The 13,755-nt window shown below is 41.8% G+C and overlaps 1 protein-coding gene across 1 annotated transcript in view; it reads left to right on the top strand.

Annotated features, from left to right (window-relative positions):
* The window catches only part of UTRN (utrophin), a 394,273-nt gene that overhangs the window by 72,293 nt on the left and 308,225 nt on the right, over positions 1-13,755 (top strand). The window contains exons 4-7 of the mRNA XM_075499063.1: positions 4,167-4,259; positions 5,702-5,779; positions 9,291-9,383; positions 10,248-10,420. Of these exons, the coding sequence (XP_075355178.1) occupies positions 4,167-4,259; positions 5,702-5,779; positions 9,291-9,383; positions 10,248-10,420 (437 nt within the window). The remainder of the gene's footprint in view (positions 1-4,166; positions 4,260-5,701; positions 5,780-9,290; positions 9,384-10,247; positions 10,421-13,755) is intronic.

The following is a 13,755-nucleotide window of genomic DNA, read 5'->3' as shown; positions in this document are numbered from 1 at the left end:
GGGGCCTGTCACGTGCCCCATGGTGGGTCGGAGCCAGGGCTTGGAGTGCTCCTGGCCCCACTGGTTTGGATTGGGTTCCCTGACTAGAAGCGCAGGTCCAGCCTTAGTGGTCATGTGCTGTGGCTCCCAGATTGCCTCTGTGCTGCCACAGCAGCCTCCCCCAGTAGGCTCGGTGGCGAGTCCTACATGCAAAGAGACGGGGACCTGCATCTGTTTTCTCACGAGGAGGCAGTGGTGATGGCAGCAGCCTGGCCTGGCTCTGGAGTGGCCCATGCCTGGTGTAGGAGGGCGTGTGTAGCTGTCCTGCCAGCATGGCCCCACAGCTTTTCCTTGTCTTCTCTTGGGAAATGGATGTAGGGGACAATCCCTTGGGCTGCCATTTTATAAAACTTTTTTCCAGATCTTTTCTAAGTTTAATAAACTTTACGAGTCATACAGCTGTCAGAAGTTGGGATACGTAGCTGTTCTTCCTGAAGAAGGAAAGTAAAAGACTTCCTGAAGCACAGTTGCTGTCCAGCTGCATCCCAGGAAAGCTGGGCAGGATCTAGCAGCGCTGTGCACTGGAGGACAGAGCAGTGGTGTTCCCAGTTGCAGACCATGTGGCTCAGATAGCTGGTCCTGTGTGGAAATGTGTGTCTCGGTGTGAGGAAATGAGCAAGTGGGAAGAGGCAGTGCGAGCAGAGGAGGGTGCAGCATGCACAGGCTCGGCTCCTGTTGCGACAGCAGTGCTGTGGGCTGGCTCTGTGCCCGGATGGGACAGCTGGGGCTGCCTGGGTGGCCGCTGCCACCAGGTAGGTGCCTGTGCGTCCCGCGGGTGGGTGTGGGAAGCTGGAGGAGCAGGTTTCCAGCCTTCCTGACAGGTGTGCTGCAGTGGAGGTGGTGATGGGCTTGGTGAGGTGGGTGCTCCAGCCCTTTCTTAGCCAACTTCAGTCATCCTGCACTTCTACAAGTGCTTCCTCTGAACTGACTTCCTTCCCATAGAGAGTGTCTTGCTAGACTTCACGAAATACAGAGGCTTTGCATGTTGCTGTGTCTCTGTTTTGAGGATAGCGGATACTTAATAAACCAGGAAGGAGTAGCTTAGATTGCAGAAATGATTTAATACTCTTCTGCTGACTCTTTAAACTGACAGCAAGATGTGGTGCTCTGATGGCCAGTGAAATGGAAAAACTATTCTCCCGAGAAAGCAAATTGGAATTGTTTCCACCATGACAGCAGGGCGCATTGTGTAGGGCTGGAGCGTATCATGACCTGTCGAAATGAATGACTGGAAGCAGGAAGTCATTCAGCTTGTTTTCATGCATGTGAAGTGAGGGGATGGGAAATGAAGAAAGAAGGCTGTACGCTCTCAACACCCTTGTTGCACTGCATTAAATGAGGCATCTTTCTGTTTTTTTCAGTAGATCCAAATCCTTTTTTTTTTTTTTTTTTTTAACTTCTGGACCTAAGGCAACAAATTTATTGAGGATATATAGCAATCACCTCAGTTTTGGTGTTGTCAGTCTGTGTTAAACATGCATGTATTGCTTTAATTATATAATTATAACTTCTGTAAGGCCCTTGACACTGTCTCCCACAACATCCTTGTTACCAAATTGAAGAGATACGGGTTTGAATGGACTGTTAGATGGATAAAGAATTAACTGGATGGATGCATCCAAAGAGTTTCAGTCAACTGCTCAATGTCCAAATGGAGATCAGTAACAAGTGGTGTCCCTCAGGGACACCTGTATTGCAACCCGTAGTGTTCAATATCTTCATCAATGACATACAGTGGGTTTGAGTGCTCCCTCAGCAAGTTTGCAGATGACACCACGCTGAGCGGTGCAGTTGATCGCAAGAGGGAAAGGATGCTATTCAGAAGGACCTTGACAGGCTTGAAGAGTGGGCCCATATGAGCCTCATGAAGTTCAGCAAGGCCAAGGACAAGGTCCTGCACCTGCGTCAGGGCAATCCCCCATATCAGTACAGGCTGGGGGATGAATGGATTGAGAGCAGCCCTGCGGAGAAGGGCTTGGGGATACTGGTGGATGAAAAATTGGACATGAGACGGCAATGTGCACTTGTAGCCCAGAAAGCCAATCATATCCTGGGCTGCATCAAAAAAAGCGTGACCAGCAGGTCGAGGGAGGTGATTCTGCCCCTTTGGTCTCACAAGAACACTTTGTTCTTGTGAGACCCCACACTTCTACAGCTAACAGGTATGTGCTTTCACAACGAGCCCTTGAGTTGTACTGCATCCAGTGAGACCTCTGTTAGCTCCTTCTGTCTGCTGTTCTGGACACATGAACAGTTTCCTCATGCCCTTACCAACCTACTTTTAGTATCTTCTGTGTGGCGTTGCAAACCAAATTTAAACGAAATTTTGCGGGCATCTGGGGTAATTGCACTGTGGATCATCTCCTCCCGTTATACACCATAAACTGTACAAGAGACTTCCCTGCATCTACTTCTTAGGTATTCCTGTTCTCCTGCTCCAGCATGCTTTAAAGGTTTGGTTAAATTGCTGTGTAGCAGTGAAGCATCTGAATCATCTGTGAAAAGTGCACGCACTAGGAGGAAAGCCTTGTCCCTTACTGTGCTAGAAAGGGTATAGTGGAGCTCAGGAAGTGGCAATATGTAATGGCAGAATGTTATCAGACACTGATACTTAACGAATACTCCAATTTGGTATTGGTCTGACAGCTACATAGCTTTCTACATCCTTTACCTAAGTATGTGTCAACATGTCTATATACACGTTTTTAAGCATGACTCGTAAAAGTAATTGGAGAATAAATTTGTCAGAAAAATTAATGGCAAAACTAATTTACTATCAGACACTGGGGCTAGCACCTGTGTATTTTAAGAAGTGACCTTAGTTATATGATCATTCTTGCCACTGTTTAGCTGGTTGATGCTATGAGTTACAATTAGGTGTGTTTCTGTACAGGATATTAAAATATGGCTCTGCAGCTATTCAACTCTGATTTCTTGTGAATAGTTTTAGTAGTATGAAATCTAATTAAAGTGGACATTTAAGAAAAACCCTTTTGAATTTTGGCAAAAAAGATATTTGCCAGAAAATGGGGTTCAGTGGGCAGTTGAGCTCTCTTCTGATTTGTTAGCCAGCATTTGGCAATTGCTAGCAGCTGTCAGGGCAGGAGGAGGTAAGTGAAGGTAGAGGAGATCTATGTCAGCTAATTAATGTCATGTAAGATGGGCCTTTGACAGCCTTCTTTCTGAAGAGCAATGTTGTAAAGCTGAAGTGATAGAAAAAGGCCATATTGGAGTTGTAGATACTTTTTAGAAAATATTTTTCTTCTCAAATTGGCATTTCAAAGGGACACTGAAAGCAGCAGCTTAATTGATCTCCTGGCAGCTAGCAGATGAATATTACAAAGCAAATGCACACACTTAGTTGCTGGCTGCCTGTGTCTTCTCCCCCTGCCCTGTAACACTTTCCCATGTTAACTTTCTTAGGGTCCAAGCAGAAAAAAGTTTAAAAGGGAGCATGGAGAAGGTTAACATGATTCTCCTGTCATCTACCAGCACTCCTATACAGGGTCGCTCCATCCTCAAATAAACTGAATATTAGAAATATATGATTTAGAGTAGCTCTGAGTTTCACATTTTGTTTCTTTTTCCAAGGTAGAGAAAATGATTAATTTGTTTCAATATATATTACACCTTTTGATCTACTAGTCTGTGTTAGAAGAGTGTCAGCTCCTTACACAGGGATCAAATCCAAGTCCTTTTTTGTTTTGTCTTTTTTAAAATCTGAGAGAATTTGTCCCAATAGCTTCTGTCTGAAAAGCCCCAGTCTCTTCCTCCTTTAGATGCAGCCAGACCAAAGCATTCTTTCTCAAATGACTCCTCAAACTTGCCAAGTTTTTTTCTTTGCCATCTTTGCGTGTTAACGCATCTACCCGAATGTGAGCCAGGATGTGCTGATTTGATTTCTCAGTACTAGGCTGCTGATGCACAGAAGCATAGAGATGGGGGAGAAAAAAAAACACTGAAGAAGGGAAGGGTGCCTTCCTGATCATTGTCACAGTCCCCTAGCTTTTATTTACTACATTCAGTACCAAATAAGAATGAATTGAAACATAAAAAGGAAAAAGTACCTTTTTCAGGGAGATTCTGCTTGAACACTGTTTTTATTAGTGCTTTTGTTTCTTCTGCAGAGTGGGAAGCCCCCAGTTAAGGACATGTTCACAGATCTGAAAGATGGAAGGAAGCTTTTGGACCTTTTGGAGGGTCTGACGGGGAAACCTCTGGTAAGAGAAATGTGTATGACTCGTATTACCATTTAGAAAAAAAACAACACAACAAACCCAAACCAACAAATAAACAAAACACACAAAAACCAAACTGTGGCATGTGATTTTTTAAAAAAAAAAATTGAATTTGTTTAAAAAAACCTATTTTGCCTGTAGTGTGTGCTTGCTCTCTACAGTTCCAGTGCAATTCCCATGAACTCCACTCATGGGATATAGGGTCAGGCTGAAGTTAGCTGTCAAACCCTGTCTTGAAGGGTAACATACTGTTTAGCAAAGCATGTACAACCAGTGGTGTTATTCACAGAGTGTATATTTTTAATAGAGATCTTTTAAAGGTCTGCTTCTGGATGATCTGGAAGAGCAATCTTTAGCTGGATACCTGTGGACTTTTTCTAATAAGCTTATGAAAGATCCCTTAAAGAAAAAAGACACAGCTAGTAGGCAATGCAAAAATCTGCATCTCCGTTGAAAAATCCTTTGCGATCTACAGACAGGAAAGGGCTGAAAATTGCTCAAGTCCTGTTTGGGAAAGTGTGTGTGTGGCTGAAAACTCTTCCCCTGCTAACACTGATGCCTCTTCAGAAAGATACATGAGGCATGGTGAAACCTGTGCTGTCACTTGGGATTAAATTATTGATTTAACTATTTACAATAAATCTCAGATTTGTTTATTGACCTTATGGGCAACCTTCAGCCATTTAAAATTTCACCTTGCAAGCTTGCCTTGTTTTTTTTAACAGATGCATTTCACTGGTACTTCTAATGATTTGTGGTTTGATTTGAAGTATACTGAAGAAAATAGGAGTTTTTTGGTTTCTAATTCTGTTGATTACAGTGTTCCAAGTTCAGCTCCATGCTCTTGCAGTACGATCAGGTTCTGCCACAGGAGTTAAATTGCATGATTAAAAGCAAATGGAGTGGTAGGTATTGTCAAGAGTTGCAGTGGGTTTTTTCCCCCTGATATTGAAAGGAAGGGAAAGTCAGGAAGCGTAACTTCTTCCCAGTATGCAAAGATTTAGCAGGCTTTTGGTGCCAGAAAAACAAATTGCTGCTTGTTCCCTTCTGGGAGCCAAAAAATTTCAACTACTCTGGCAAACGTTCAAAACCCTCAGATTTTCCCTGGGAACTCCCACTTGGCTGTTGTATTGCCAGTTTATAGTTCTGCAGGTGCTGGGAATAAAAATTCTGGACTTACTAAAGATGAACTGAAATGCATTTTGAATCCAAGGCTTGTCCTGTGCCTTGAATTGAGGAATAATGTTCTGACCAGTTTTCCTTTTGAAATTGTTGTGGGTGATCTTGTTTGGTTTTTGTTCCTACTTAAAAAAAAAAAAAATCTGGAGAAAATTAAGAGAAATTTCCTGTTTGCTCTATCATTTATTTTGTCTGATCTGTCAAGTTAATTCTGATGTGAACAGATTGTAACTTTTTATTTTCAGCCTAAAGAACGAGGTTCCACAAGAGTACATGCCTTAAATAATGTCAACCGTGTACTGCAAGTCTTGCATCAGAACAACGTGAGCATGTTTTTCCACAACTTTTTGATAGACTCTTTAATTTATTCCTGTGTATAAATGAATTCAAAATGCAGAGAATAAAGATTTTTTGGTACCTAAAATGAGAATTCAGTGAGATGGGTAAACTGTTCTCTGTTTTCCTTATCTGATATAGAATTACAGTGTCTGGCAATTTTGTGAAATCTTAATACCATTATTAAGTTAGCATTTTAACTAAACTGTGTTTTGTTGAGATGTGTTCAGCTCCTAAAACAAAGGTGACTTGAAGCTCTGCTATGCATAGCTCATGAACCTGGCAGGATAAAAGCCTAATTTCCAGTGATGATGCATAACTTGTGCAAAAATCTGTCAGGATATGACAGGTTTTGTGTCTCTGTTTTTTGTGTCCTGCTCTCAAAATCCAGGAGGATCTTTCCATTGACATCTGTCAGCTCTGTGTCAAATCTGTACTGAGTGTTTCTAATTTGGAGCTTTGGTAACTGATCAGAAGAACAAACAAACAAACCCCAATCAGTGTTTAAGAAAAATGAGAATAATAATTGTTTGTTTTATTTTGTTTTTATGTTTTTACTGCCTGGAAGCCAGTAGTGCTGTAGTAAAGTGATTTTATTTTTCCCCTGAAGAACAGTTCCTGATAGGCGCACTCTCTATAGTTAGAATTTCTATTTGCGAATGTCAGGGCACTAAAATAACTTAATTAGAACATTCTGGCAATAAAGTACTTCTAATGCAAAAAGGCACTGACATATTTATGTAAACTGCTGATTGAAGAGTGATACGAACATGCTGTATAATACTGCAACTTCCCCTCTGTGTTGGTGGACTAGTGTCATATTTCTAGGAAGTAGCCAAAGTTAGTGGTGGGTTGTTTGGTGGTTTGGGTTGGTTTTTTTTTTTTTCCTCCTTTGAAGTACTGTAAATATTGATTAACTTTTTTCTAAGGATAAGTAATGAGTCTTTCCAGCTTGAAATTGATTTATTTTATGAAGATAAACGAAATAATACTGAAGTACAATAATGAATTAGTTATTCCTTAAGCTGGCAGGATCTGGGTTTCTAGAAGTAAACAGATGGTGTTAGTTAGCTGAAGGTTGTTAAGGTCATGTACATGATTTATACCTACTGCTTAACTTTGTAAGAAAGTGTGTGTGTGTTAAGATGAAGGGAAAAGGCATCCACTGAGAAGCAGTTATGTTCTGTTGCCTGAGAATTTGTGGGCTATACAATATTCATACTTGTGAAATAATTTATAAAAATGTTTAAATCTATATTGCAAGGATCAGGCAAGCCTAGGGTGTAGATGTTCAAGTGATCCTGTGAACCTCATCCATCTGATGAGCAGAATGGTTCTAAGTAATGAATTTCAACTTTTTTGATTTGTGGACCAAGTTTTTAAAAATAATAATAATAAAAAAATCCACTGGAAACCATTCCATATAGCCAATATCAGTCTACTGTCTGTAGGACTGACTGTCTACTGTCAGCTTTCTTTTATTGGTTATCTTTTCTTAAGTCTCAGTAGTTCACTCACCATCCTAGGGGATTGCTGGCTGCATCCTGCAAAGCGTTGGTTTAGTTCAGAATCATCAAAATACAAAAATGGGCATGCGAAGTATTTTCTTTTATGTAGGGTGCAGATAGCAAGAGGAATTCATTATTATTAATTATTATTATTGACATGCGATCAGAAAATGTGAAGTGGGTTTTTTTGTTATCCATTCTCAGGAATGTTTTTCTTCTATTACAGGTGAAAAAAGCTCTTGCAATGTAAATGTTTCATTTTTGTGCCCTTGACCTTTAGTCTTGCTTTCTGCTCCTTGTGTTCTAGAGTGCTTTCCAGTGTGTTGTTTAATGATCTGCACTGGTGATTCTTTTGGCCTGTTTTTGCCTGTTAATTTACAGTTTTCTTAAAATATATGCCTGCTATGTGCAAAGAGTATTGCTGTAAGATTCTGTTCCAGCTGCTGTAAAAATCAGGAGAGGACAGTCCACAAATCCACAAACTTCCTTAGTACTTTGAAGTGTAATTTGTGGTTCCATGTTAATCTCGCAACACAGTTTTGATTTGATTCTCCTAACCAAGAGACCTATGGGGAACTGAAAATTGTCAAGATGATATCTGAAAGCAATGAGGTTACAAGTACATTTTGCAGAATTGAAGCTATTCATATTTGCGTGATAAGAGGAAAAATATTCATGGAATACGATTATGTTCTTATATATCAGCAATATCCTCTGAAACAAAATGAAACTTTGTTCTTGTCTATTCTGTCATTGTAGGTTATGTCCACTGAGAGGTAGAGCATGGGCTCCGTTACTGTCTTGTGGTTGTCTGTATTGTTTAATTGCTAGCCAGCTCCTTGGTGCAGCTTTTGTCTCTATGACCAGTTGTGATCCCAAGCATACAGTTCTCAGAGTTAGTGTAAGCTGGGAGGTGTTTCTGGAAGGCACTATGGATAACACTGTTTTGGAGCAGGGGTGAGAAAGCGAGAAAAGAAGCTTCCCCATCAAGGTGAAACGCACTGTACGGCTTGCCCCTGGGGCTGGAGGATGCTCCTGGCTCAGGTTATCTGCAAAAATGAAGCCCCACCATCTGCCCTGTGTGGGAGTGTGTTGCAGCATATGTGTACATACACCCAGGGAGGTATTTGTCTCCTCTGCCATAGGCAGCTGTTCCTAGCCCAATTTCCATAGGTGTGGTGGTGACTAATGCAGTGCGCTGCTGTTGGTTCCCTCCAAAAGGTGGTTCAGAGTTAGCGCCGCTTTCTCTGTGTTGACTGAACGGAGATTTGATGCCCTAATTCACTTCAGACTAAAGCAGCACCAAGTGAGTATCTGGTGGCATGCTCTAAGCTTTGCTTCGTCTGAGGGCCGAATACTTGATGCAGGAACGGGCAGCCTCTCCTGCCCTCTTGCTTACTACAGTAGTCTTCTTGTCTCTCTTTATCTTTTTAATGATCTCAATTAGACAATCACTGAGTCTATATGGGGTCCTATGCATATAGGAAACTTGAAAATTTTATTTTTCCCTTGAGCTTTTGTTCTCCTTGTATAAACTTGTCCCATTTGGATGCTGGTTCATGCACAGGACAAACCTACTCTTAATTACAGAGTTTTCATCATTCTGTAGTATCTCTGAGTGTGTCTAGGAGCAGGACTGCCTAACTTTTTTTTTTTTTTTAATATTTTTTTTAATATCAGATCCTTCATATTTGCATTTCCGTTGGTCAGTTTTGACTGCTGGTATGCATCTGTATATTGGAGGAGAGGATAAAACTCTTCCAATAGAGTGTCTTCTTTGGTGCCATCTTTTGTCATGTTGTTTAAGCAGCTGTCATGACAAATTCAGATAGACAGTACTCTTTCATCTCTGGTTCTCTCTTTCTTTCTAACTACTTTCTATTTCAGAGCACTTGATAACATGTGGCTGGAGAGCCGCAAATATGGGGTGGGGTTGCGACTTGAAGCTGTGATAACGGTGTTTAATATAGAGTTGATCTGACCTCTCCAGGTGGAGTTGGTGAATATTGGAGGAACTGACATCGTGGATGGAAATCACAAGCTGACGCTGGGGCTGCTGTGGAGCATTATCTTGCACTGGCAGGTGAGAGGCTGCTGCGAGATCTCTTCCTTTCCAGGAACTGTGTGCTGGGATTCTCACAAACCTTCCTGGGGTTTTGGTAGCGGAAAATACTGCCTCTATTTTGGGCTGGTAAATAAAGGCAGGCCAGTGTTTGGTTTCTGAGCTCTGTCTATTGGCTGCCTCCTGCAACACCTATTCTTGTATGTGCTCACTTGTACTCAGTCTCCCGGTTCAGTTCCTGCTGGTGTTAATTGCAGAGAGGCTTTTCAGGCTGAAGCATTGTATTTATATTCCTACTTTTATGCACTTCTGTTAGCAGGTGGTTTTTTACTATCTAGGTAGCTGTGTTGGGCTTGCATCTTATAAGTCGCTCTGTAGGTTTGTTTCTCAGTCTTATAGATTGAATTGCTCCTGGCTTATGCAGGTACCTGGGAGGATCATTGAATTCACTTGGAGGGACTTTGGCAGATGCTTATGCATAGTACCGAAACAGCAAACTACTTTTGTTGGCTGAGCAGATATCCTCTGCTTGCAGAAAACCTGTGCAAGCTGTATTTTTGGCGTTTGCTTACTGGTGGAACCGCAGCACAAAGCAGTGAGAAATATTATACCCCATGCTTAGTGTAGGCAGCACTGAGGGGAGGGGGAGGATCATAACGTGAGAGTAATGTGTCATTATTACATGAAGCATTACTGGTTCTTGTAATCAGTAGAGTGCAAAGATGGCCTGAAGACTCCTAGTCCCAAATTTCATGTGAGGAGTTAGAGTTATTCATAGCTTTTCATGGGAAAGACCCTTCCACGATTTGTGAAATAGCTTGGTTCAAAGGTTTTGTAAGCAGGAAAAGTAGAGAATGTGTCTGTAAGGTTGCTGCTGTCTTGCAGGTGAAGGATGTCATGAAGAACATCATGTCAGACTTGCAGCAGACCAACAGTGAGAAGATCCTGCTGAGCTGGGTTCGGCAGTCCACAAGACCTTACAGTCAGGTCAATGTTCTGAACTTCACCACAAGCTGGGCAGATGGACTCGCCTTTAATGCTGTCATCCACAGACACAAGTAAGTAGCAAACAGCTTATCTTAGACCTAGTGAAGTAAGCAGCTTTTTTCCCATGTCTTCATGCTAGAGCATTTGACGGCTTCTAGCCTGTTTCGGTGATTCATTGTTTGATTTTCTTGTTGTGGTAACGATAACAGTGGAGGGATATTGCCAGAGCCTTGCAAAGGATGGTGCCAAGGCAGCAGTGTAACTCTCTCGGTTCCCGCACATGCACGCACACTGGCTAATTGAAGTGGCTTTACATTCCACTTAGTATGCATTATACAGCGAATATGCTGAACGGGTCTCTGCAAGGGGGGGACGGGGGATCACCTCCTTCCCCTGTACTTCCTTCCTCCTGCCCTGCCTCCTCTGCAAAGAGAAACATTTCTTCAGTCAGAGTTTGCCATATCATTTTAGTAGGAACATACAGCAGCTTTAAAACGAAGGAATAAGATAGAGAGGTTCTGTAGCTGTTCTTAGTTTTTGAATGTATGTTGCTTGAAAGACAATGTATGCAGTTCTTTCAGGAGAAGTGTTGAGCAGAAGAATCAAAGGGTAATAGAATACTTCAGGTATCTGTAGTGTATTCATTAGTTTGTTCATTATACTTTATAAGGAATGCTGTTAAAACTCCTTTGCACAGATCTTTTGTGTTCTTTCTGATTTTTGGAGAACTCTTTCTTTCTAAAGAAATAATCATTACAGACTCCTATGAAACTTACATACCAGTTTTTTCTTTTTCTTTTTTTTTTTTTTTTTTTTTAAATTTTCTTTGACATCTGCTTCTGGGCAATCCATTCTAATCCAGCATACTTTAAATAAAGTCAGCTCATTACTTTGCAAGGGCTGACTGTTCTTAACCATAAATAACTGTTTTAACATGGTAATAGCATGATAATATCTAGAATTTAACCAGACTTCCTGGCCACCAGGTACCTGTCATGGCAAATGCTTTACAAACACCCAGAATATTTATATGCCGCAGATACGAAGTGTTCGCAAAAGTGTATGGTCACTTTGAGCCTGCTGTTCTCTGCTCTTAAGTGCCCATTCAGCCTGTGCTGACTGAAATAACAGACTTTGTCACAGGCTCGCTGGCTTCAGGATGGGTCTGCCCTGACATGCCTTGTGGACCAGAGCTGGCTTGTGTTCAGCCTGCATGGATGCATGGGAGTGCCTGCACCACTCTGAGGGCTCCTGAAAGTTTGGAAGGACTGTTCTGCAAAGGCAGAGCAATACTAGCAGAGGTCTCTCTGGAGTTTATTAGAAGTATTACCAAGTCCCTTCTCTGGGTGGTGTGAGCTGTACTGGAAGGTTTCATATGGGTGTAATTGCCTGTAGTGGAGTAGCTCTGCTGATGAACGTGTGAATCTTTGTCATGGAGAGAATGTCAGCTTTAGACACAAGTGAGACCTAGGTGACCTGAGGGAAGCAGAAGGAGAGGGGTAGCAAAAGTGGCTTCAGGCTGTTTGTTGTCCCTCTGTATTATGACTGTGTGCTTGGGCTTTGTGGGACCTGAAGTCTGTGAGCTCTGCCCTTTTCAGAGCACTGTTAAGTAGCAAAAGCCCCTGCTGAAAACTTTAAGTAACTGTGCTTTCCTCTGGCTTCCTAAAATTTCTCAGTTACCTGGCTCTGCTGATCTCTGAGTCTTTTATTCCCTCTTCCTGGGAGCCTGGCAGCTGCCAGCATGTCAGAATTCAGCTTTGCTGTCCCTGGGCACCACTCCTTTAGCCAGGGAAACACCATTTTCCCTGCACTTCTGAGAAATCTTGAGCTGGGCTTAAATTTAGGTCAGCTTGGAAAGAGAAGCTTTAAAAGGCACTTGCAAAGAGCAAGGGGATTGGCACAGGTTGCAGAAGTGGTAGGACAACAAAGCTATTTAGGTTACCCAGACAGTAGTGCTTCCCTGCCTAAGGGGCATTTTCAATATTGCTTTTTTAATTTAGCTTAGTATGACACTTAATATTGGAGAATTTTTGTGGATCCCATTAAGAGGTTTAGTAGCTCACTTTTCTCTTTATGTATCTATCAACAGTTGTTAGCAGTGCTATCTCTTGGCTACAATATCTAGTAACTGTAATATCTAGTAACGCTTGCAGTACTTAATAAAATTATATGAGGTAATAGGACATTTAACATTTTATTGTGCTGGTCTCTTTCATTTCCTAATATTAGCTTAGTTCCTCTTTGAATTGAATTCTACTCTTTGGTACAATTTTTTTTGCTCATAGGTAAATACCTAGATTGCATTTTATTAAAATTTGTGTTATCATGGCAGTGTGTAGGTAGTGCATATACAATATACTTATTGCAATGTGTTTTTCAAAGTAAGAGTCTCTGCTAAAGCTTTATGTGAATCTATGTGGTTATCCTTGTTGCTTCTCGCATGGAGGTACAGTATTCCACTAGCTTCTATCAGGATCTTTGCATATCTCTCTTCCCTGCTCACCCCACCTTCCTCTGGCTTTTTGCTTCTCAGATGCTGCTGGCTTATGGCCGTCCTGTTTCACAAAGTATAACAACAAATATTAAAAGGATACTTTCAGGTCAATTTACAACTGAATTAAGTATTAAAAGAATTAAAGGCAAGCCCATCTCTTCCTCCCCAAGTTCTATAAAGCACAGAATCAATAGCAGTGTTTTAATGAGAAGCCACTATTACAGCGGAATGGAAAGTACTTTAATGGCTCTGCAGTCTTACAGCTGTGCTGCTGCAGCACTAGGCTGATCATGCCCTGTCGGTGTAGGTACCATTAGGAGGGGGCCCTGTTTGCTGACCCCGCTTCCTGCTCCGTGCTCTGCTTTTTCCCCTTGAGACCTGCTGGTATGTTTTGGGTGCCCAGCTGGACTGGAGATTTGGTTTGGTTAATGCTAATGTGAGGTGAAGGCTGCTGGCACTGTAAATTGATCAGCTCCTTAGTCTGATTTGCATTGTGACTGTCATGAGCACTTGTGATGGGGTGTTTTTTTGTAGTGTTTTTTTTTCTTTAATGAGGGAAAAAGGCTGTGGAGCAGGGTGAGTGAGCAGGGGTGGAGACCGCTGCTGCTTCTGGCTGTGATGGTCTGGGGTGGTCACTGAGCCACATCACAATTTTGGAATGAGGCTCTCCAGGAACAGAGTGGCTCTTGATTACCCAGCAGAGCTTGATGCAGAAAGCATGTAGTAACAGTAATGCTGTGAAAGGAACAGTTTTCTTCAAAACTGGTTCTGGAATAAATTTTAAACACAGAGTTTATTTGTTTTCTTGTTAGTAGTATTTAATCTCCTGTTGCAGTCAATGAGTATATGTATAGAAAACATAGAATGGAAGGTGGATGTTGCTGTGGACATGCAGTCAGTTAATTGATTTGT

The sequence above is a fragment of the Mycteria americana genome, chromosome 3 (assembly GCF_035582795.1).
Source record: "Mycteria americana isolate JAX WOST 10 ecotype Jacksonville Zoo and Gardens chromosome 3, USCA_MyAme_1.0, whole genome shotgun sequence".
NCBI lineage: Eukaryota > Metazoa > Chordata > Aves > Ciconiiformes > Ciconiidae > Mycteria > Mycteria americana.
This window is presented reverse-complemented; position numbering and strand designations above follow the sequence as displayed.